Source organism: Eschrichtius robustus, chromosome 12, assembly GCF_028021215.1.
Source record: "Eschrichtius robustus isolate mEscRob2 chromosome 12, mEscRob2.pri, whole genome shotgun sequence".
Taxonomy (NCBI): Eukaryota; Metazoa; Chordata; class Mammalia; order Artiodactyla; family Eschrichtiidae; genus Eschrichtius; species Eschrichtius robustus.
This window is the reverse complement of record NC_090835.1, coordinates 78,084,186-78,109,104: the sequence shown is the minus strand read 5'-3', so window position 1 is coordinate 78,109,104 and position 24,919 is coordinate 78,084,186. Positions and strand designations below refer to the sequence as shown.

The 24,919-nt window shown below is 41.2% G+C and overlaps 1 protein-coding gene across 4 annotated transcripts in view; it reads right to left on the bottom strand.

Annotated features, from left to right (window-relative positions):
• RUNX2 (RUNX family transcription factor 2) overlaps positions 1-24,919 on the bottom strand; it is a 227,034-nt gene that overhangs the window by 120,900 nt on the left and 81,215 nt on the right. For all 4 annotated transcript variants that reach the window (XM_068557095.1, XM_068557094.1, XM_068557096.1 and 1 more), the window contains one exon: positions 16,406-16,567. In XM_068557095.1, coding sequence (XP_068413196.1) covers positions 16,406-16,567 — 162 coding nt within the window. The remainder of the gene's footprint in view (positions 1-16,405; positions 16,568-24,919) is intronic.

Below are 24,919 nucleotides of genomic sequence, written 5' to 3'. Positions count from 1 at the left end.
AACAGGGACTATAATAACATCTATACCGATGAGCTTCTGTGAGGTTAAATGAGAATGTCTGTGCAAGTCTTTTCTACATATTTAAAACACTATCTAAATATTATCATCATTATTAATACTGAGTTTTGCTATGCACTTAATTTTACTATCACCTTTGGATATAGTTGCTATTGTATAATCCTTCCCGTTTTCCTCTGCACCTAATCTGTTGTAACACGGTGTTCTTCTTCTGTAGGCTTTAAGTAACTTCTGCCATCGGAAAAGCCACTGTTATCGATGACATGAGCGTCCTGGGTCTTTCCAGTTTCCTCTTGGGAGTTGCTGAATTAGAGCAGCGGAAGAGCTCCAGCTTCCCCACCACGAGGACGATTCCTCCTCCCTGGTGGTGTCTTCAGTTTTTCTTCGCACATTCAGGGGCGCCTGCCCGAATCTCCGCGTCTCCTGGCCGACCCAGGCTTCAGACCAGCATCCTCTGAGCCTGACGTGCTGCTGGAGGCCCCTCGTCCTCAAACTGCACGGGGCCATGGTCCTCGTCACACCCACTGTGATGCCACCGGAATCCACAGTCCCGAGCCGCAGGTCGTATTTGTACAAATCTCTTTATTCGTCCCCTGTTTCCCTCAAGGCGAACTTGCCTATTTATTCTATTTGTTAGAGCTCACTTGCCACACTTTTCAGTAACTGCAGAGTTTTACCTCAGTGTGAATGGCTCCAATTTGCCTTCTACATCATCTCAAGTGGTACTTGCTTATTCGATTTTTACAAACTTTCAGAAAGATTTTTTTTCCAACTTCCAAGCGGAAGTTCTGTTATTTACCATTTGAAATGTTACCTTTGTATTAAAATGTTAGCAGGAAGACCCTTGGGTGGGGTTCACTTTGGTGAAATAGTTTTTCTCTTAATTTAGGCACCAGGGAACATGGCAAAGAGCAGGGCAATGCCACGAAGACACCTGCAGGGACCCAGGGCGTAAGCTGTGGCTTCAAGCTGACACTTCAAATACTAGCTTGGAAGGTCTGCACAGGGGCTGAAACACAACCACGTCGCCAGTTTTCTAGTTCCAAGGTCCCTAAATAGAGGCCTGGTTATCTATCTCCTTGCCCACTTTTGTAGTGATTTTCACTATAATACTGCAAAGTTGTAGCAAAAAAGAACAGGACCAAAGCCTTAAAACTGGAGGGGACCATGAGTCTGATCAAGACCACCCCTCGTTTGAGGAAGAAGCAAGCCTGACCATCAGGATTCAGACCTGGCTCCTGGGGAGAAAATAGCCCTCCTTCTCAAGCCTGTTGTCTTTAAGTTTTATTCCTTTTAAAAAGTGACTATTTTTTTTCCCCAGTGGCCTGTTATTTGGTGTTTCTCAATCTGGTTTTGCATCCTCCTTACACTGAGTCTTTTGGTTTCAATCTTCCTTGACTTCCTTCTATTCTAAATGACAAAGCCAGAGAGAAAGGTTAAGAACGAGCTTCCACAGCGAAAGAAATGTCCCACCTGTTATCCGGAATTCCAATCCATCAAGTTTTCAGAGTCCCTGGAATTATTCCACATGTCCCATCCTAGGAGATGCTGACGCCCTTTGAATCGTACCTTATTTCGGGTCCTTTGGGCTTCCAAAGCTCAATATAAATCCATCAAATAAAATTTAAGCGGATCAGGTCACCGAGAAATATGCTCCCCAGACTCTGATTTTACTGCTCTCCTTCTTTCCTTTAAAACAAGCTAACAAATGGTGGTAACGGTTTTCAGGACACACCTCCCTCTGCACCTTGGCACTGCAGCAAGAAGAGGATGCTGGTGTCCATGGAGAGCAGGACTTCTGTTACTTTTCAAACAGGAAATGTCAGAAGTGCTCATATCTTCGTAAGATCTGGAAGCTAATTACCAGAACCACAGATGGAAGGTTTGGGGGTGGGGGGAGGGAAGACTCCCTCTTGAAGGCCCGGTTAAAGGATGTGAGAAGGGAGTGATCACTGACTACAACAGTGACTCTACACGAGAGTCTCAGCTGTTTGAAGATTCCTCCTTTAACCCTAGTTTGCGCTTATGAGATTCTGCTTAGAACAAGTCCCTCGTCCCTTATCAACTCAAGTTCTTCCCAATGTAAGCCATGTCCCCATTTCTCAGTCCTCTGGGAGGCAGCTGTCTGGGGTTGTCGACTCCATTCCCAGTGAAGACAAGTACTGGTGTCTCACCCAGCTTTCCTTGTCTCAAATGCAGGAGATGAGCTAGCAAGCCTGATGTAAGGAACCCCCAGCCCCTCGCCCGGGGGTCTCCTCCCTTCAGGGCTGCTGCCACACCCGCTTCCCTTGTGATCATCTAATAGCCCCGGCACAGCATTTCACTCCATCTTAAAAGCAGTGTATAGCATATAGTATATAAAGGCCATGAAAGACATAAAAACACAATACCTACATTTTAAGAGGAGGACATACAATGCGGGTCAGTCCCCCTAATTAATCTCATCAGTGCACTTCACTTCACTGCACTGTAGTCAGGGTTTGCACGGTGCCAAGGAAGGGGAGCTACTGGAAATAATCAGATTAATGTGTCAATGAAAACAACCAAATCAAACATTTCAGCTCTCAAAATGGATTGCTGGCCTGAATTTTCCAGGTGGGTGGTTCTGTATTCACCTAATAAATCAAGCAATTCCTGAATTACCACTTCAGTCTGGGGTGTATGAACAGCGTCTAAACATTAACTACGGTTTTATAAGATGCAGTATTATTCCTTTTAAAGTAAACTAATGACTGGGGCGGAGGGAGCATTACTGAAACATTTGGATGATACAGGGGTATTTGCAAATACCCCCTCCGATCCGCAGTCTCTCCATCCCCATCCCTTCCAGGTAAGCACAAACCACCGTCCTGTCACCGGCATGACTGCCACAGCCTCCCAGCCACACCCTTGCTTCCTCCCTCATCCTCCTACACAATTCTCCCCCAAACAGCCAGAGTGACCTTTGGAAGATAGAAATCCGTTTTTATCGTGACCTTGCTTAAAATCTGCCAGTGGCTCATCACTGCAGGTACCTGCAAATCCGAACCTCTAATCCTGACCAGCGAGGCCCTGCATGACCTGGAGCCCATCCCTCTGACGGCATCTCACCTTCTACACACTCCAGCCACTGGGCATTCTTCTTGCCCACTGCCTGGGGTGACGGGGCAGGGCTACACCTCCTGGCTATTTGGATCTCAGCTTAAATGCTTCTTCCTCATCACATCACCCTGTTTTATTTTTTTCACAGCACATATCCCTAGATAATATTTTCTTATTTTCAATTGCCTACCCTCCCCCAGGAATAGCTAACATGTATGGAGTGCCAGGCATTATTCTAAGGGCTTTACATATAATTAACTACCTCTGAGTCCTCATAACAACCTTTCAACATTGGTGATATTATTATTATTATTAGCCCATTTTACAGATAGAAAAATTGAGGTATGGACAAGCTAAGTAACAACCCCAAGATCACACAGCTAGTGAGTGAAGAGGCCTGTATTTAAACCCAGGGAGTCTGGCTCCAAAGACTGAATGTTTAATCACCACGTCATACGCCATTAGAAAAAGCTCCCTGAGCTTTTATTAATCACCGTATTAATAAAGATTTTTATCACGTGGACGTAAAACACTATGATAGCAATGCATCACTAAAAGGAAATTTCTTATAATTCTAATCATATTTTCTCTAAATATATCTAATTTCTTTAATATAGAAAGTCTGGTCTCTGATCCCATTTACTCTGTTATTTACAAAATTCACCTGCCCTTTTGTTTTAATAACCTTTAGCTTACAAGATTCTCATTTCTCCAGTGAGATAAAGTACACTTCATTATAACCATCCTCTGGTAAAGAGTGTGTAGCACAGATAAGTTGCATAAAGCCACGCAAGCGTGTGTAAAATGTCAATGAAATTAAGTTCCTTAATTTTAAATTAAAGCTGGGGTTTCAAAATCTGTCTGCAGACCCTGACACACATGCACATATATGAGGCTTCACCATGTACAGAAGCTCAGCTGTGGTCAAGTGTCAAGTTCTTTGGCATTAATTAACCTGATCTTAGGTTGCTTCTCATCAGAATCAACTGAAGCACAAGACAAAGCTTTCCTTGACATCTGTAGTAGTTATTCCTATAAATTTAGTTCATAAATCAAATACTATACTAGCCTTTATTCTTATTATGGGTGGCAGTATCCAGTTTTCTGATGTGCTTTCAGGCCTTAATTTAGAATCACAGACATTCAAAGCTTAACGAATATCTAGCCCAACTAACTCATTTCACACCTGAGGAAACTAAGACCCATGGAAGTTAAGTGACTTGCTCAAGAACTCAGAGGCACATCCAAAATTAGATGCCAGGTTCCTCAATTCCTAGCCAAGTGCTGTTTCCAACACACGTCCAATGATGCTATGAGAGTTTAATCACTGTGCCATATGCCTGGGCCTTAGAAGAAATGTTTTTCTGATAAACCAAGTCAATTCAACACAATTTTATTGAACAACTGCTATTTTATCACTGTTGGGTTCTATTCTCTTTGGGGAATGTGTGTCCCAAATTTAAATGCTTCAATCATTTGCTGGATTAAAAAGATGATTTAAGACTTTACTAACCCTTCAAAGAGATACTAATCCAATTATATCAATAATCACATTGAATGTCAATGGTCTAAATGCACCATTAAGACAGAGACTGTTAGAGTGGATCAAAAAAAAAGACCCAATCGTATGTTATCTACAAGAAAGGCACTTTAAATATAAAGGCACACAGAGATTATGTAGAGCAATGGAAAATCTCATTCATTGCTGGTGGGAATGCAAAACGTACAGCCCCTTTGGCAGACAGTGTGGCTGTTTCTTACAAAACTAAGCATACATTTACCATGCGATGCGGCAACTGAACTCCTCGGCATTTACCCAAAGGAGTTGAAAACTTACGTCCACACAAAACCTACACACAGATGTTTACATATTGTGAGGTACTCACAATACCCATGAAGTGGTATGGTGTTATTGAAAGACTTGGAGTAGTCATAAATGTACATTGCAAACTCTAGGGCAACCACTAAAAAAAGGTTAAAAAAGAAGTAGAACTCATATGCTAAGAAAGGAGAGAAAAGAAGATCATATAAAACACTCAATTAAAACCACAAGAGGCAGAAAAGAGTGGAAGGCAAAAATCAGACAAAGAACAAGGGCAATAAAAAGAAAAGGGTAACAAATATGGTAGATGTTAATCCAACTATATCAATAATCACTTTAAATGTCAATGGTCTAAATGCGCCAGTTAAAAGAGAGAGTGGATCGAAAACCAAGACCCAGCTAATGCTTCCAAGGTATGGTACTCTTGACAACCTATAAACTTCTAAGGTCAGAAAAAATGGAACTTGTTCTATTAACTGCCCAGGGAGTCAAACTCTTTCCTTTTTGGAATCTTTAAGGCCAATTCTCCACCACACCTTTAAGCAATACTGAGACTCACTGTTTTCCCAAGGTGTAGGTTGGGAGCTTACAGGTTTGTTATTTTTAATGATGAGTACCGCAACAGCATTATCAGACTTTTCCAAGCCTGTTTGTATTTCCTCTGTAGTCGTTATTTAGAAAGGGTTCTTCTTAATTACATGTGGATTTATTGTAGCCACATCAATGGGTTTATTATTGATTTATTATGACCCACTGCTCTCCTTGGCATAGGGTGGAGCGTTTATAACCCTCCTTATACTTGTTATTATTATTCCATTAATGATAACATGATTATGAATTACAACAGGGAACTGGAATGGTGACCATTGGGGTTGGAGACAGCTGTAGCCAATGTTTGGCTACAGAAACATTGGTCTTATCCCAGTCTACCATGCTTGGCTGTTTCTAAGCTGGTCACTTAAGGTGAAAGTCTCTCTGGAAAAGATAAGACACCTTCCTGCTGAAGAAATCCTTTGAGATATTCAGGGACAATGTTGCCTGAGCAGTATTTTAATTTACATGATGTTCACAGACTTGACATTCATGAATTTCTTGAGAGTCACATCAAAAAAATAATAATTTAAAAAGTAATAATAATAATTTAGACAGTTTAGTCAAATGCGATCCTAGATTTACCTCAGACCAAGTCACTTATATTCCGACCCAATTTAATAATATATGCCTTCCTATTTGTTTTCTGAAAATGAACTGTTCGAAATAAAATACTACTCAAAAATGACTTTGAACAATTCAAATTTAAGTGCTGTAATCTACGTTTTATCATATAGAATTTAAATTATTAAAAAGCTTTTTACTTGTTTAGTCATATCTTTCTACGTTCTCCCTTATAACTATTTCTACATATTAACAAACCTAAAAACTAACTTAATATAATCATGCAGTTTCTCTTTCCCTTTTTCTACCAGCACTGATCAATTAATATTTCCTGAGAAAGCAGTGCTCAATAAAGTAACAAAATAATACTAATAATGTATATTTCCTGAAAAAAAGTAAGTAGTAGCTTGGTTGATATTTAGGAATATCCCAAATAAGAGACCTGTCAAGAATATTCACATGTATATTCATTCTAAATGTAGTGAATAGGTAAATACATGCACATATGCATGTATATGTTAGAGCACGTATCTAACAGTGTTCCTTCACTTTAAAAGAGACAGTGGAAAATTCTATAACACAACCATGTGCTAGGACCATATCTGTGTATACGGAATATGAAATTAAGGTAAATGACAATTATCCTTAGTCTCCTATACAGCCCCACTTCTAGATCTATTAGCCAATTCCTAATGGTCAGAGCATAGTTAACCCTGAGGCATGCAGCCTGGACTATTGGGTAGACTTTTCTTCTTCAGGCACGGACTTCCCATGAGCATCTACATGCAGAGCAGAGAGAGAGTAACAGAGGTAGCAAAGGATTAGAAGGCCAGGTCCTTGGCCTAAGGGGAGCTTTCAATCTAGCTGGGAAAAGACAAGATCTTATATATTCTTGTCGTATCTTAAGAAACATTATGAAACCACACATGTCAATAAGTGTAATTTTTTTTTCAGCTGAAAATGTAATTGTTGAAGCAATTCAGAGTGAAAATATAATCTGAGCAGAATGGAATTGAATTTTAATTTCCTAAAGGAGAAGACTTTAAGTTTATGCAGGGGCAAAAGAGATTTCCTTTCACTAAAATCCTGAGCATTTTCTGCATAGTCTGGCATCCATACGGGCTGGTATCACAATGTAACCATGTCATATTCCCATCATGTCTTCTGAATGAGACTGAAACCTTCCTGAAGCCAGAGATGATGTCTTCTATTTTGCTTTTATTCACTGCCTGCCTAAGCACATTTTAAGTCACATACCAAGTATTTGTTGAGCTGACTTGAAATGGCTGAAATGAATTGAGGAAAGACACCTGAGGTTGGAAAGAAAGCAAGAGACTACTAATATATTGGGTGACATTAATAAAAATCCAAAGTTCCTGACAGGTAGAAACTATTACCTGAATTAAATAAGATAAAACCTAACAGGAATAACTGTAAATTTCTATACTTGGAACTAAAAAAAAAAAAACTGCAGAAGTTAGAAATGGGAGAATCGCAGCTTGACAGAAAGCGGCAAATATGAGAAAACAGTGTAACGTGGTCACCAAAGAACCAAGACCACTTTAGCTGGCACCAGCAGGGGCCAAGAATAAAGAAGTTTGGTTCTGGATGCCAGGCATTAAGAGGGCCACTGAGAAAGTGTAGTTTGCCCAGAGACCACTGACCAGGACAGTGAGGTGATGTGTCACAAAACCCCATCATACGGCAAGAGTTTAAAAAGGGGGGGAAGAATAGGTGAAAACAGGAAAAATTCAGAAGACTTTGTGAGAAATGATAGTTGTCCAAACCAGAACTCTTGCTTTGTTTTAGAGGAATAATTTTGCTTCACTTTATGGCTTAGTTAATATAATTTCTATCGTTTTCTCAGAAAAGATTTTGACACTTTATTACATGACGGCTATAATTAATGTCAGACTCTAAATTAGAAATCAAAAACTCTATTTGATCATTTGGTTTCAAGCTGGATCTAAAGTATGTTTTGGCATGATTACTAACTGTTAGCAGCAAGTACTGGAAACAGATGCAGTCTTGATATGTGTTCTAAATGTGAAACACATTGCAAAGAGACTTGGAAATAAAAATATACACTGCTCATGCACACTCTTACTGTGCTATTTCCTGTCCTTATCAGTCATAAAAGTTTCTCTTGTTTTGCCCTTTACTTGTTTTCCCAGGTGAATAAAATCTTCGTTCTCCTTTTTCCCTTTCTTCTTCCATTTTTTCCTACATGCCAATCTTCCTTTTTTTTTTTTCTATTGTCTTTTCCTCTAATAGTTTTTCCATTAAACATTCACTGAGCACCTACTATGCACCAATATCCTGTGCAAGGATATGTAAGACACAGTCCTGTCCTTGGAGAAGCCTATCTCCTACGAAAGGGGAAAGGCATATAATGAAATTATTACTAAAGGAAAATACATACACATTAGAGGTGTGTCCAAAGTACAGAGACGAGAAATGGAGGAGAGAGTGATTCACTTGGAGGAAAGTGGTGGTTGGGAAAAGGATGCCTGAGTAGGATCAGTCGGGCCCTGTCCAGCTAACGCAGAGAAGTGGGCTGGCCCGGAAGTATGAAGCAGCACAGCATACTTGAGGAATGCCAGGCATTCTTAGGAGAAAAGGAGCATCCTTTACTTAGGAGGGTTGAGTATTTGCGGAGGCAGCTATCAATCCATAACATAAATGGATTGGTATTTTTTAGCTTGGGTCTGTGCTGTACTTGAATTGATGGGAACGACCACCTAAAGGTAAATGTTTCTATGGGAAAAACCAAAGGAAAAAATTTTAATTAAAATAAGGGCCAGGGACTTTCCTCGTGGTCCAGTGGTAAAGAATCCACCTTACAATGCAGGGCACGTGGGTTTGATCCCTGGTCAGGGAACTAAGATCCCACATGCTGCGGGGCAACTAAGCCCGCGCGCCTCAATTAGAGAGCTCACGCGCCCTGGAGCCCGTGTGCCACAACTAGAAAGAGAAAATACGCATGCCACAACTAGAGAGAAGCCCGCATGCCACAACGAAGAGCCTGAGAAACATGCCGCAACTAAGACCTGATGCAGCCAAAAAAATAAATAAATAAAATGAATAAATATATTTTTAAAAAATGGGCCAAAGATAAGGAAAACCATAATCTGGACCATTTGGGGACAGCTGCTAAGACAGAGGACTTGTTCCCCCAGGCAGGAATGCATGAAATGCTTTCTAAAAAGAAATATCACTAAGTCAGTAACAAAAGAAAATGGGGTGGTAGTATTCAGAGGTTCAGGGAGAACAGTCTGGATTTTTAAAAAAATTTAATAACATCCTTACAATAGAATATCATTCAGTGGTAAAAAGAAATGAGCTATCTAGCCATGAAAAGATACAGAGGAATCTTAAATGCACACTGCTAAGTGAAAGAATCCAGTCTGAAAAGGCTACATACTGAAAAGGCCAATTATATGATATTCTGGAAAAGGCAAAAATATAGAGACAGGAGAAAGATCAGTGGTTGCCAGGGGTTGGGGGGCAGTTGGGGAAGGAGAAGTCGGTGGAGCACAGGAGATTTTTTTAGGGCAATGAAACTATTCTCTGTGATTCTGTAATGGTGGCTACATGGCACTATGCATTTGGCAAAATCCACAGGAGTACACAACACTGAGAGTGAACCCTAATGTAAACTATGGACTTTAGTTAATAATAATATATCAATATTGGTTCATCAATTGTACCACACAAATGCAAGATGTTAATAATAAGAAAAAGTGGCCAGTGGGGATGGTGCGGGGGAGAGATACAGGAACTCTGCACCTTATGCTCAATTTTCCTGTAAATCTAAAACTGCTCTAAAAAATAGAGCATTAATTTAAAAACAAAAATATATGATAGTATGTTTCTACTCTTTTGAAGCTAATGACATAACTTAGTTCTTCCACGAGCATTTATCAGGTCAGGCAAGCGTTCTTTACCAAAAGTCCCAAGAACAACAAATCCCTGGACAGACATGATCGTACTCCCTGCAGAACCTCTGAGACACGTAGATGGGCAATTGTGAGTAATTCACTTACACAGGACCATTGAGGCACAATAAATTAACTGACATATCTGAGAACAGTGCAAAGAGTCTTTAGTGACAATGAAACTAAAACTCAGGTTTCCTTAGTTCAACTGTCTCCACCCTCTTCTTAGATCACAGTGAACCACAGAAAGCCACTGTGTCATTCAAAAATTAACTTTAATACTTCTGGTGAAGTTAGGTTCAAGCTCCCAAGCTTTCTTCTACGAAAAGAAAGGGGGGATTAGAGCAAATCTTTCAATAAAATGTGTAACCATGTCTTTGCCATCCCTGCATAAGCATGATTGCTTTCATTACTGAGTCTTTTCTCCATATGTGGGTGGTTGTACATGTATCAAAAATAAATCGTCACAGAAACAACTGACAAGAACCACGTATAAAGTCAGAGTCGAACCGTGTGCACAGGTTTCGTTCTGTGCTTTGGTAGCTCAGTCTAGCTACAAGTAGCAGTAACTAGTCATACAACCAAGTTTAGTCAACTTTGTGAGCTGGGCCAACTATCCCCAACTGATCTCGTAGGAACGGAAACCACTTCTCGCGTCCTCAGCACCAGTAACTCAAAAGTTATGCTCAACTGAGGTCCAGGGATGCCCTGGAAAACTGGGCCTACAGCAGTAAGATAAAAATATCCTCTGCTCGTGTCAGAAAATAGCCCATTTCTAAAGAAAGCAAGATGAATTTCAACTTATGGAATGCAAAAATAACCCAACCAATCACAGTCAATATTATAGGGAAGAATATTGAATGTTCAATTGGTAACACAGGGCTTGCCTTTGTTTAGGGTCCATTAAATTTAATAACTTCCCCCTCTGTGGCTTTAAACAGAGAACTTCTTCAAAATAAAGAGTGGCTCCTATTAAACTTAATTACTTGCCCGTGGCTGCGATGGCAGAGGTGTGTCTACCAAATAGGTGGGTCTTAAGAAAGGAATGGTTCTATAGTAAAAAAGTAGATGGTCTAGTGTTTTATTATAGTTGCTTTAACTTTCTGGTTTATTAGTATTAATTGCTGGAGTTTTCCTTTTTACCTCTCTTAAGGCACCACTCCCTCCTGTGAGTTGAGTGGCCCTGCTAAAATTAATGTCCACATATACTTGACACATTACTGAAGCTGCTGGTTCTAAACCCTCAACCAGGGGAACTGACAGAAACTCGGCTATAAGGGACATTTAAAAAATGAACTACATCAAACACCGCTGGCTTTGAAATGACATGAAACAATCCTCCCGATAGACCTTGAGTGATCAAATGGAGTTTTTCCACTGCAGTTTCTAGATTTTGTGGTAGTAATAAAATAATTTTTAGGAACTTTGTTTATTAGACTAATCTCTATTCTGCTGACCTTTGGAAATATTATAGTTTAGCGACTAAGAGTCATAAAAATGGAGACATCTTTAACAGTCCTGTACAGTTGATTAAGTGGAATTTGTCGATATTTAAATATCTTGAAAGAAGGAATTCAAGACTATTTGCTTAAACAGGAAAAAAAAAATCTTCAAAAAGATTACAGTCCTTAACTCTGTCTCATGTAAAATAATCCTACAATTGCAGAGAAAAATCATCCACACAACCTGTATTGGCCTCTCCCGGGGTACCTGAGGCAGACAATGTGTATGACCTTGCATCTCTAATTCATGTATACTAGCACTCTAAGAGACCTCCAGAAAGGATCAGAGAGGTCCATGGGCACAATGACCAAGACTGCAGAAAAATGCCTGTATAAACCCCTTCCACCTCGTGTATGCCAAAGAGTGGTACAGACTTAGGTTAATCTAAGATACTTCACTCAGATGGGTGGGACGGGGAGGAGTTATCTGCAGTGAATAACCCAAGGTACAGTCTCCGTTAGGAGGCTAACAATAGCTCATACTCTGACCCACCAGTCAAAGAATAAGACTCAATAAACAGTTGTGCTTCTTTTCCTAAGAGTATAATTACATAAACTACATTTTGAAAGTCAGTAATTATTTGTCTACGTACTATTTTTTAATGAGCTCCAGAAAAGTAATTATAATCTTTGTGTTAAGCCTCACAAGTGCTTTGAACATCAAAAATGCCATGGGTGATAACATTACAACGATGAAGCCATGCAATGGTTTGGTTTGTTGTCAAGGTTCCTTGCTTGTCTTGCCACACACCTTGCTCTTTAAGAGAATCAGTGAGAAATAACTTTGGCTACCTCCGTGTAGTGAATATTCTTTTAGGATCATATAAAATGAAATGAGATAATGTATAAAATCTCTGGGGATTGGGGGGGGGGGGTACCACTTAAATACAGATTATTATGTGATAAGGCCATACTTATCATAGTAAGTATGGTGGGGAGGGGAACCAACCCCTAACAGGGCTTCTTCTGCACTAGGTATCTCTAGACTGGTTTCTGCTTGATTTTTATAATTCGGCTGGATATGGACTAAACTCAATACAATAAGGTAGACCCTATTAGTCAACTCCACGGCAATAATTTACTGTTCAGCCATAACTTATAACTGCTGCTATTGTTCTTGTTATAATATGGAAGGCTTCTCAAGGTTAAGGAAATATTTTCTGAGTCTTTGTACTGCCCCTGTGAACTTCAAGATATCTGGGTTTGTATCTTTCTTTGCAATAAAGTAGGGAATGTTAGTAACATATCTTTATCATCTTATTTTATTTACTCCTTGCTTCCATAAAGAATTTGAGGGAGACTGCAGGAGCTTTGTGGTGTAAGATCATTGTCATTATCATAATTCATTAAGTTCAAGCATTTGTAGCCACACTTGAAAAATTATGCAGAAGAAAGGATAACAAAAAAAGAAGTTGTAAAATTGGATTCTCTGAAGGTCTTTAAACAGATTAAATCATGGTCTTTCTTTGCAATGGTCTTGTAGGATGAAATGGAATTTCTTTAGGAATATTTCTTTCTGGAAGATCTTTCTGGCCCCCTTTATTCCTATGATCCCTTGGAAAAGAACCTTAGCATGCCTAGTTACATGTAAGTGTAATTTAACATCTTCTATTTTCTGACACTATAACTGAATAGTTATTTTCTCTTAGTGCTTTATTGAGTTTTTGTGAATGGCTCCCAACTGCTTTTAGCTCTATAAAAATTTATAAGTCTATGGAATAATAATAATAATAATGACAAACATTTATTGAGTACTTCTATGTGTTAGGCACTGTGTTAAGTGCTTTATGAATGCCATATGAGTATTAACTTGTTTAAATATTTAAATATTTCATGGTTTTTTTTGTTTTAAATATACTCTGTAGCCATCCATTTTAGAAAGCAAATAATCCCTTTAAAAGTTTTGATTTTTACCTACTGATTCATTTAAACCAGGGCTTGCCTGCAAGTTATATACAGACACAATTTTTACAAAACAATGTTAGCTTCATAATCTCAGCTACAATCTGTTTAGCACATATTGTGTGTCAGGCCTGCCCTAAGCACTTTACACTAAGCATCTCATTTAATCCTCACAGTAACCCCAAGAGATAAATATTATATCCCTGTTTGACAAATAATAAAACTAAGTTTCTGAGAAGTAAGAAACTTGCCTGATATATGTGTGAGTTAGAATTCAAACCTGGGTCTGAACCTCCAACCCCACTGTATAAGTGAGGAATTTTATTCTTTCTCACCCAAGATCATAGGAGAATGTTTTCTGTATCCCTTCATATAGCGAGATGAAACTGATTTCTCTACACAGAAAAACAGGAACTGTTCTGGAAAGCATCTCAAAAAGTGAACACAGGACTGCTTGGAGATGGAGACAGAGGTTAATATTTTAGCTGTCCGTGTTGCAGAGACATAGCATCCTGGAACTTAGGGATACCTTTAGATATTGAGGGGAATAAGAAGAAGAAAGTATGCAACTTGGTACCTGAGAACTTATGAGATAGGCTCCTCTCCAACAAGTGTCCTAGGACCGGTCCCCAGGGAACTGAAAATGGGGCTCACTCCAGATGATTTGGTCCCTTAGTCCACCAGGCAGCGCTCTGGGGTGCAGACACAGCCCCACACCCAAGAGCAAGGTCAGAGAAAGCAAGGCTCCTCCAGTTCCCTTACAGTCCGCTTCTAGTTCTTTCTTCCTGATTCCCTACTGCTGACAAGAGGGATTTTCTGTTCTCTTCGCTTTAATGTTTATACAGAACCTCCCACCCTGGCACCATGTTACTTTGCCAGGAACAACTCATAGACATGTTTGGGGTGGGAGGAAAAAAACTGGACTAAACTCAGTCTCAAACTAGTTTAAAGCAGAGACCCGTTCCCGCCACTGGCCTCAGATCAATATACGGCTGGATAATTAACCAGTTTCTGTCTCCTCTGTGAAATGAGAAAAGCTGTGTTGTGTTCGTTTATGGAAATGTTTTAAGTAATTATCAGTAAATTGCCTCCAAATAATCTGGCTGTTCCGTATTACACATGTAAATGATAAAATGCCATTTTCAGTGTTATTTTCAATGGTTTTCCCATTGAATTCACATACGAATACACCTCAGCGAGAAAATGCTGGAGATAAGTGTCTCTAAGGCTGCGATCACTCCCTGAGGTTTTTTTTTTTCCTCCAGGTACTGCCAGAGGACAAACAGCAAAATCTGCTTCAGCCACAGAGGGTTGGGCAGATGGAAGCCCCAGAGGACCCTAAACAGAAACAAGTTTGCGCAAATCTGTCCCGGCAAAGTGTCACCTTGGCCCCATGTAAGACAAAACAGACTCAGTCTAAAATACAGAAGGAATGACCAGAACTAACTCAACACCACCCAACACTATACCTCCGATCCCGCGTCAGCCCTGGTTATCCCCCGTGCCTTCCTCATCCTTTCCTGTGTCGTTAACTGATGTTTGCCAGTAGGAGGGAGTCATTCCGGTCAAGGGAAATGATCACTAAAATTCTATACTCTGCACACTTCCCCAACAAATACCATGTGATTCATGACAATAAGAACAGCGGTCGGAATGAAAAGTGGTCACGTGGTTTTCCAAAAAATCTTGAGGTTTCCCTCCCCCACCCCTTCTTTCCCTACTCACCCCTATGGGAGTCCGTCTGTGGCAGAAAATGTGAAGGCATTAGGACCAGAGAGCCCTTTCCTGCTATTTGCTTGAGAAACAAAGCCTTCCCTCCTCCCAAGTTGAAAGAAATAAAGGAGTCTGAGCTAGTCACAACCTGCAAGCCTGCTGGCGGCCGTCAGCTTGCCAGTGGCGCAACTCAGCGGAGTGAGTACCGGCTTCGAGCTTTGCAGAAAATGAGAGAGGGAGAGAAAACAGAGACAGAAACACAAAGAGAAAGAAAGGCATTAACCTGGCCAGGAGTCAAACAGGTGCTTGGAGCCCGAACGCTGAGAAGAGTGCCTGACAAATAGAGGATCCAACTGTGTGTGCCTCTAGGGGGCTGCTTCTGTACTGATGGGGCCAGGGCTGCAGTCTGGATGGCAAGGGGTGGATGACAGATTTTTTTTCTTATTCACAGGACTCATATGGTCGGCCAAGAGCCTTTAACTTTCCTCCACTTGTCAGTCTGACATCTTCGTGGATACTCTCTGGCTCCCTGGGATGAATTCTCCATGAGAGAGAGGGGCAGCCAGGATGCTGATCACATACGCTGCCACCATGAGTCACAGAATTTCGTGGTGCCTTTGGAAGAGGGGATGTGTGAGCCCCGGGGGCTGCCACGTTGACAGCAACAGCAGTGAGCTGTGTGATTCGTGGAGAGGCTGCCTCGGTCTTGAGCTGGCCGCTCAGAGGCCATACGTGGCCTTTTAAGACTCTTACAGCCCCACTGCACTTGGAGTGACACATGTCTGGCAAGGATCTGAAGTTTGCAGGCGCCCTCTCTCAGAACTGGCTACCTGGGACTCCTGGGATTTAAGAGCCTCTAGAAACGGAGGGCTGTGCCCTCAGGCTGTAATTTGGCTTTCAGGCAGATGTTAGGCACAGAAAGGAACGCAAGCAGAGGAAGGCCTGGTACAAGACCCTCAGGAGAAGGCCCCAGTTAGGAGACAGAGCCAACCAAAGGGCGTGCAATTCAGTGGGACTGAAACTGGGAGGGCACTGAGTGTCATCTTAGACAAGGATGCCATCTCTGGTGGACTTTCCGTCTCTTGACTTCAATTTAAGTTCAAGCACTCAATAGCCCCATAATTCAGAAGACCTGGTTTGTAGCTGTCAGACCCTTGTCCACATGCCTCTGATGGAGAGTTACTGTGAGTGTAGCTGAGACAGCTGGGCTCATCCCGCAGTCCCAACCCCACCCCTGCACCGGAGTGGGTTTTGAGTTCAAGTGTGGTCTTTACCTGAAATGCGCCTGGGCACGTCGGTGATGGCAGGCAGCCCGGTGCCCCGGGTGGAGGACAGCGGGGTGGTGGAGTGAATGGACGGGGGCGTCATCTGGCTCAGGTACGAGGGGTAGGACTGGTCGTAGGACCACGGCGGGGAAGACTGCGTCTGCCTGGGATCTGGGCAAAGAAGAAACGTCTTTAGCACACCAGCCGCTGTGGCTTTCGAACACACAACCCCAAACTCAGAAAGGAGAAAGCAGGGGAAAATCAGAATATACAAGGACGGTTTATTTCCCACAGCTCCACCCTTGCAGGCCCCCTTGGGCACAGAGCTTCCTAGACTTTGAGTCTCTACGAAAGTAACAGAATGGATCGTGTGTAAGGACTATTTGTCTCTCTCACACGTAAATATTTCTATTTGGAAAGCTTAACTGTCATTTAAGAAAACAATCTGCTTTGGTTATCGTCACAAAGTTGAATTCCATTTTATTTATTTTCTGCATTTCCTGTATGTTTTTTAATATTACTCCAATGAATATGTATTACTTATTTCTTTTCTAAAAAGTTAGAAAATTTGGGAACAATTTATTTGTTTAAAGAGCAGGCAGACTGTGCCTTTTACCGCTACACATGCAGCCACTATCTTTCAGCCGTGCTTTTCGGTTTGCAAATGATTCCATGATTTTAGCATGGTTCGTTTTCTTTCCAGGCAGGTCAATGGGGTGGCCCCTTTCCAGCCTGGGGGTTAGGAGGCTGGGGTAGAGATGAGCACAGAAGGGGCAGCATGTAAGGAGAAGAGGAAAGAGGGGAGCCAGTTATGTTATTCTCATGCTACAGCTACGCCAGAAAATAACCTTTAAGAAAAAAACAAAACTTAATTTCAAAGCCAACTAAGAACTGAAAAGCTTCAACACCATCCAGTTTCAATGTTAAGCACATGAGTTTCTGACAGTAAGAAAATGATCCAAAACACAACAGGGAAATGTCTTCAGTCCTATTGGAATCTGTTTAAAAGATGTCACGTGTTTGGAATGTGGCCTAGTGTTACCTACAGTCACTATAACGATAAAAATAATGGGCTACCAACTGGTTAGAGTGAACTGCTGAGAATTAGCAATATCTTTTGATTTATCTCTATGGAGTTTCTTGGAGGTACAAACAGAATCATAAGCAAATTTCTCTTATCATTTTTTTTTTCTAACTTCACATTTTTAAAATTTTAAACACTCTAATATACCAGGCTGTTCTCAAGACAGCTTTGTAGATTAGAATAGCCATGGACTTTGGAATGTGCAGAATGAGGTTCAAGTTCTGAGACTTCTATTTTCTAGCTGTGCGATCTTGGGTTAATTACTCAGTGACTCTGAACCTCAGTTTCCTAATCTGTAAAAGGGGGTGGGGGAGTAATAATATATGAACCACAGGGATGTGGGAATTGCATGAGAAAACTATGTGGAGAGGGCTAGCATAGGAAGCACTCAGTAGGTATTAATTCTTGTCTTTTAGAAAAACTCTTGGTGACACGAGGATAGTTCCATGGTTAAAACACATCTGAACTGGAGTAAATACATTTGGAATAGGTCTAATTTTAAATTATTCCTCTGTCACCTATCAGCCTCTGAAAACGAAAAGCTCAATTTTTAAAAACTATAAATATATTTAAGTCAATTCAGGTTTATTGCTACAAATAAAAGTGAGTGTAACAAAACATGGGTTTTCCTGAGATGATTCCTCTTTTAAAGCCTCTCAGTTTTTCTGTACAAAGCCATTTAGTTTCAGCTATTTCTTGTTTATTTGTTCCATTCAGAAATATTTTATTTAAAGACTATCTAAATAGGACATACTTTTCTTGAGTCAAAATAATTAAATACATCTGGGTATTTATCTAATGTTACTGTATCTACAGATGTATAGGAAAATTTCATCCAACTCAATTTTAAGGAATATTTACCTGAGTTTGCAATTTGAATAAAAGCATAGTACTGTAAATGGTTAACAGAAAATTTTCCTTCAGAAATCTAAAGGATACTTGATCATTAAAGTAATGAACTTTTGTGCTTTAAAATGTTCAAGGCTGACAGTGTATAGATTGGCAACATTTCAAATCTGAGTGAGTGGTCCTTGTTATATATCTGATACAGCTATACTTCCTTGCTTTAACGATTAATGTAATTCACTATTCAGATAAACGGTAAATGATCTTCAGATGGAAAAAGATGCATTCCTTACAGCACCAGAAAGCAATCTCACAAAGGTAAGGCCTTCTCTCAAGCACTATTTTCAATAAACAAAAAGGACAGGAACCACATAGCAAAACGAGCAGGGCACATGGGACTCATATTTGGATTTGAGTTCTAATCTAACGTCACCAGATGACTCCCTGAGCAAGTAGTCTAACCTCTATCTCCATCCCTCTACTATAACATGTTACCAGCAGTATTGGGCTCTCTGCCTGCAAGTGGGGGAAAAATACAAAGAAATCTAAAGAATGACTAAAATCACTGACATTTAGACATATCATGAAGGAATTAGGGAACTTAGCTTGCATGTAAGATACAGCCTTTCATTTCTCCTTAAGCAGAGAGGCAGGACAGTACAGGGGGAAAGAAGGGGGCTTTCTGATGAGAGGATCTGAGTTGGAGTCCCAGCTCTGCTATCTGTGAGCTGGATGACCTCAGCTGTATTAGCTAACTCTCTGAACCTCAAGTTTCCTCATCTGGAAAATGAAGCAGCATAACATGGTAAAGTGAACATAGCAAAGTGCTCACGTGTGCTGGCTGGACAGACAAGCCTAGGCTTGAATCACAGCTCCCCACTTTGCTGAGCAAGTCACTTAAACTTTGGGGGCCTCGATGGCTCATCTGTAAAATGGGAATCATGACACTTATTAGGGCTCTTGTGAGCATTACATGAACTAGGCCTTCTTTAAGGCCTAGTTCTTCTAAGGCCTAACTTCTAAGTTATCTGACACTCTTGGCACATACTAAGTATATAATAAATAGATATGATTATTGCTATCGGTAAAGTGAGTATAATTATAACTACTATCATTTTTGTTTACAGAATTAGGTGAAATAATACAAGTAAAAGCATTTTGTAAAGTACTATATGAAAATGATTATTCTTCTCTCTAGGAGCTCATATCACGTGGCCAAGGCCCTACTGTGTTTCATGGGGTGTTTCTTAATGTTGCTGAGCTTTAATTTCCTCATCTGTAAAATGGGATACTATCTCAGAGCGTGTCGTAAGGATTAAATAACATACAGTCAGTGGCTAATTATCATTATTCAAAAAAATTAAAAATCCGACTCTAAACTATCCGGGGTGGTTGGGTTGTCTAGTGTTAAGTCTTGAAGATTTCCAAGATCAGACTCAGCACAATTCAGTATAATGCCTGGCACATAGTAGGTGCTCAATAAATAACCATTGCATGAACCTCCCAGGGTGGCTGGAGTGAATAATAGAATTTTATAATGAAGTAGTAATTAGTCCTTCTCTAACTTCCCCTTAGGCTACAAAAGAACTTGTTATTGGTGACGTTTTAGCTTTGACATAAACTTCCTGACTGCTGGAATACATACTAGAACAGTCTATCAAAGGATAGCTTTCCTTTGAGTGGAGGTTCTTCCTGAAGATATCCAAGATTAGCAAAAAGAACTTCTCACTAGCCCTAAACAAGTGAGAAGATCTCAATCTCTCTCTCTCTCTCTTTTTTTTTTTTCTTTCTCAGAGGACAGGCTGCAGGCCAGCCAATCTCTCTTCCAAGTTCACTGTCCTAAGATTCTATGATAATGACCTACTTAAGGAGAGAGAGTTACTAAAGAAAAATAAAACACAAGAACTGCCATATAGGGCTCACTAGATCTAGTCTAAGGAATTTTAAAAGGGAACAGTAATCTTTAAAAAATAATAATAATAATGGTCTCCAAGCACCCCAGGGCTTCTCGAATACCCTGTGAATGAGACCTCAACAATCCCAGCTCCCCAACGTCTGGCCTGTGTGATCTTGGACAAATTACATAACCTATCTAACTTCAAGGTGCTTAATGTGTATAATGGGAATAAATAAGAAGAGCTCCCTCTTAAAGTTGTTTTAGAGATTAAATGAGGTAATGTAGGAAAGAGCTTAGCACATGGAAAGAACCCAATAAATGTTCACCACTGTTAAAGCATCCACTTTACTGAGCCTTCATTCTGTATTTATGTTTCCAGCCCATAACCTCTTATTCTAGCAAAGGGCCATTTTTAGAAAGCTTCCTGTAGTTTTGAAGTCTGCCATTTGGAGACCATATCTGCACCGGTCGCTTTGATACACTTTACAATCATTCAACCTGAATCGTGTTCCTTCTTAGCCTTAGCTTCTCCCAGACCAAGAAATCCTAATCTGTTTAGTGTGTTTTCTAATACTGTATGCTTCAACTTTTTTCAAACTTTTAGTGGGGGGGGGGGGGGTGGGGTGGGGAAAGGCTATAAAATAGCCATAAAATGTCCAATCACTAAGAAAATGTAATCCTATCATAAATATATGATTACATCATATTTGCTTTGTTGTGGACAATTATTAATGCTTACAATAGAGAAAAGTCACCTTAACCTGATCTCATAAAAGATTTCTGAACTCAACTTCCTGAAGAAACCTGAGACTTCTGAGATTTACTCTGAACTTGGATGAGTCAGAGCAGGTGACAGATGTTTCTAGGCACCGCCGGTCAATCCTAAGGTTACTGATAGGGAAGAGTGAGTACAGGGCCTAGCTCTGAGACAAACCTACTAATTAACCATTAACAAACAAGAAACTGTCTTCATCAACCTCAGGCCCCACAGGGCTAGTAGAACGTATTCCTTTCCTATACCCCATGCAGAGTTGTTCTGGATGTTTCATCCTTTTGAGTCTGCAGAAACGTGGAGGGAAGTACCCTGTCCTTCCACTCCAACATAAATGAGAATATCCTTGATTTTTTGGGTCTCAGAGGCTAGAGGTGCCAATCATCGCCTTGATATTACATCCTGGGTGACCTGAGATTACCTACGAGCACCCACAAGTTTTCAGAAAATAACTGAACTCTATTTCACAGACGTTCCCAAAAGACAAGAAAACTGCTGTTGAACTTTAAATAGTTTTAGGGTGCTTTAAAAACGATAATTCATTATTTTCCTATGGCAATCTTCGGAAACAGCATCAATATTATTTTTATTACTATATTCTAGAAATTCAAAGCATTGACAGAAGTTTTTATATAGATATGACAATTTAAAAACAAGACCCTGGGTGTTGGCTTTTTTATGGGCACATACTCTATTGTGCTTGGGAAACCTGAAATACTAAATAGCACAGGGGCATTTTAATAGGACTCCACCCCTATTTCTCCCCAAACTTCTCTCCTATCACCTAACAAAGGGGAGGGGGGAGTTTAAAGGGAAGTCGTAATCAAGTATGACCTGTAACATAAACTTGAGAGAGAAGATCAGGTCTTCCCTATACAATGGGCTCCTGTGCTCACAGCAGGATGTGACTAATCACAATGACTAAATGGGAGAGAAGAGAAAGAAGCAGAAGACCTAGGGCAGGGCGGAGCTCCTGGAGGCGCTGGGGACGACACCAAGGAGAAAACAGTCCCCAGTCTAACTGGGAACGCACGCTAGGAACCGCCACCAGGCTTCGGAGGTCAGGCTAGCGATTGGACACCTCAGACCTACAGCTGTACACTTCCACAAGAAACGGTAGACCAAATCTAGCTACTAAGAGCTCAGGTTAAATAAAGAGGAGCCAGTCACTTGACAAAAAGAATCCCTTCAGCATTTGTTCCAACTGAGGCAATGTCTGTTGGACAAATTTTAAAAAGACACCAGAGAGGCACAAACTATTGGGTGTAAGACAGGCTCAAGGATGTTTTGTACCACAAGGGGAATATAACCAATATTCTGTAATAACCAGAAATGGAAAGTAACCTTTAAATATTGTACAAAAGCTTTAAGAAAAGTTTTTTAATTAAAAAAAAAAAAGACACCAGAAGTCCAGGGGCCCACATACACTTTGCACTTTCTCTCCCAGCTCACTAAAGTTGAGGGCAAGGTTCTTATTTAGCTATCCCTTTTTCACCTACAAAGTACCAATCGTCATTACTGCCACCTTAACAGGGCTTTCGGGGTGGGTGGGGGGGCAGTTTTTACATGCTATTCTGGTGAGTCAGCAAACTATCCATTTTTATTGTGACGAACAGCTTCTGTACGCCTACATGGCCGTGCGATGGTCTAAGGGATAGATAATCAACAAAAGACATTTCTTGCCACGCAAAAGCTTATACATGCAGGTGGGGAAAGTAGGACTGACACATATAAAACAACAAGTAACTTAAAAATGTTCAAAGCATGTACCTGTGTTTTTCAAAAAGCTCTAAAGATAGACATGAACCACAGGGCACCAATATCAGTGTGAATTTTATAAGATCTCCTTCTAGGGTGGTGTTCCTTCAGCTTAGGCTACTTGGAGATTGGGCCATCTGCTTTCCATTCTATAGACCCCAAAACATAAAAGTACAGGAGGCAACATTCCCAGGAGATGCTCAAAAATTGATGTTACTTGGGGGGAGAAGTGGTTCACACGTCTCAAGTGGCCTTTGCATCAGGCAAAAAATGGAGACAACCATTTATTTAAACCATGGATATGAGGAAAGCAAGCCCTCTCCTTTGAGTTGGACCACAGCTTCTGAAGTTCAATAACGGATATGGGGAAAAGGAAGCAGGGCCATGCATTTCCTAAAATGATTTGTAAAGAGTCATGGGCTCTAAGAGTATCCAGGCTTTCAAATGACTGAGAAGCTAAATTTCATGTCTGCTTACTTGAACTCTGAACACTTGGGGTCATAATAAGAGAGGAATGAAGAGACAGATGGTTAGAAAAAAAGGCACCGTAGGAAAAAGAACTGACTCCAGGAGAACAGGTAGAAGTCTCTTAACGAAGAAGTTTGAGTGGGGAGAGCAGAGTGGGCAGAGAGCTTTAGAAAAGCCCAGGGAAAGGTACACGTGGAAACTCAGCGGTTGCTATTAATGAGCCCCCTTTGGTAAACACTCTGGTTAGACACCTGTGGGTGTGAATGAAGGGCTGCTTTCCTAAGAACCGCTCACAACGGGACACACCTTGGACACAGCGCTGAACTTCACGCAGAGACGGGAGGAAACAAGTCAACAGGGGCCAAGCCTGAACCAGCGCACAAGCGGCTCCTTCCTGTGGGCGCTGCCGGTGGGCTGCTGTGTAACGTGGCAGGACAGTGGCCGGTGGTTTCTGCCATGTGCGCCCCAGTGAGCACCTGCTATATCTGGGGGCCCAGTCCATTCAGAGAGCAGCACATTCCCACCCCTTCTCCTCCACCCACTTCCCCCTCCCCAGCACTCAACTCGGGCTGTGCAAACCTCCAATATTTCGTGAGAAAACTGGGGGACTTAAAATGAACTGCATAGATAGTTCTCCTAGTTGAAGATTGTGCCTCTCCATTGAAACCAGGGTCAAAGTCAATCATCTCAATGGAGAGAGGCAGCTTTACAATTTCCTACCCTAGACTATTTCTGTCATATTACTGTCATTCATAAGACAAATATACTCACATTCTTACCTCCGTGAATTCCCATTTCCAAACATTTACGCTAAATGCTAAATCTTAAATTCTATGTCTTCTCTAATAACCCTGCTACCTAGACTGGAGTTTTAGAATGAGCTTTCCCACTCACTTCCCGTTCTCCTGACCAAGAGGGAACACCGTCTGAAAACAAACAGGCACTTCCAAGTGCAGGAGGAGCGCTGGATGGGGGGCTCTGGCACTAACTGTGCAGCTGTGCACCAATAATTCACCTTCTCTGAGTATCGCTGTCGTCAGGTGTAAGATGAGAATGGATGGGATATCTCTAAGATGTTCTCCAGCAATGAAATGCTATGATTCTAACTATTCGGAAAATTGGGCTCCCAACCCTCAGTCCTTTCTGGAGTCGGTAGTTGCAACAGCAAGGACTGAAGCTGCCCTGAGCTGATCTGGGGTGGCTGGGAGAGGAAGCTGATGGGGGCTGACACTCGTGGTGTGTCCCATCACAGAGCGTTGTGGCCCACCTCGGCAGAGAAGGCACCGAGAGCAGAATTTTGACTCCCCTCCTGTCCCCAACCAGGCTGTCTCCAGCCGACTAAGGTGGCCACCAGAATCGCTCGGCAGAAGACCAGCCCAGCCGATTCCAGAGCTTAAGGCTGAAATCTGAGAAAAAAGCAGCAACCTGTTCGGATAGAACTGGATGCCACGCAGGGTGCACCAGGCGTGACGAGTTATGTGTCAGTACAAACAATGGGAGGAGGGGCACTTAGTGAATCCTAGGGGAGCATGGTGGGGAAGAGAATGAGAAACGACAGGTACAGCCTGAGACGTCACAGCCCCTAACAAAATGCCAAAAGAAAAACCAGAAGGAAGTTAAGACAAGGTAATGAGAAGTGCCTTTTTTCAGTACCACCAATTTGGGGCTGGATGGAACTCATCACTGTCTTACAGAAAA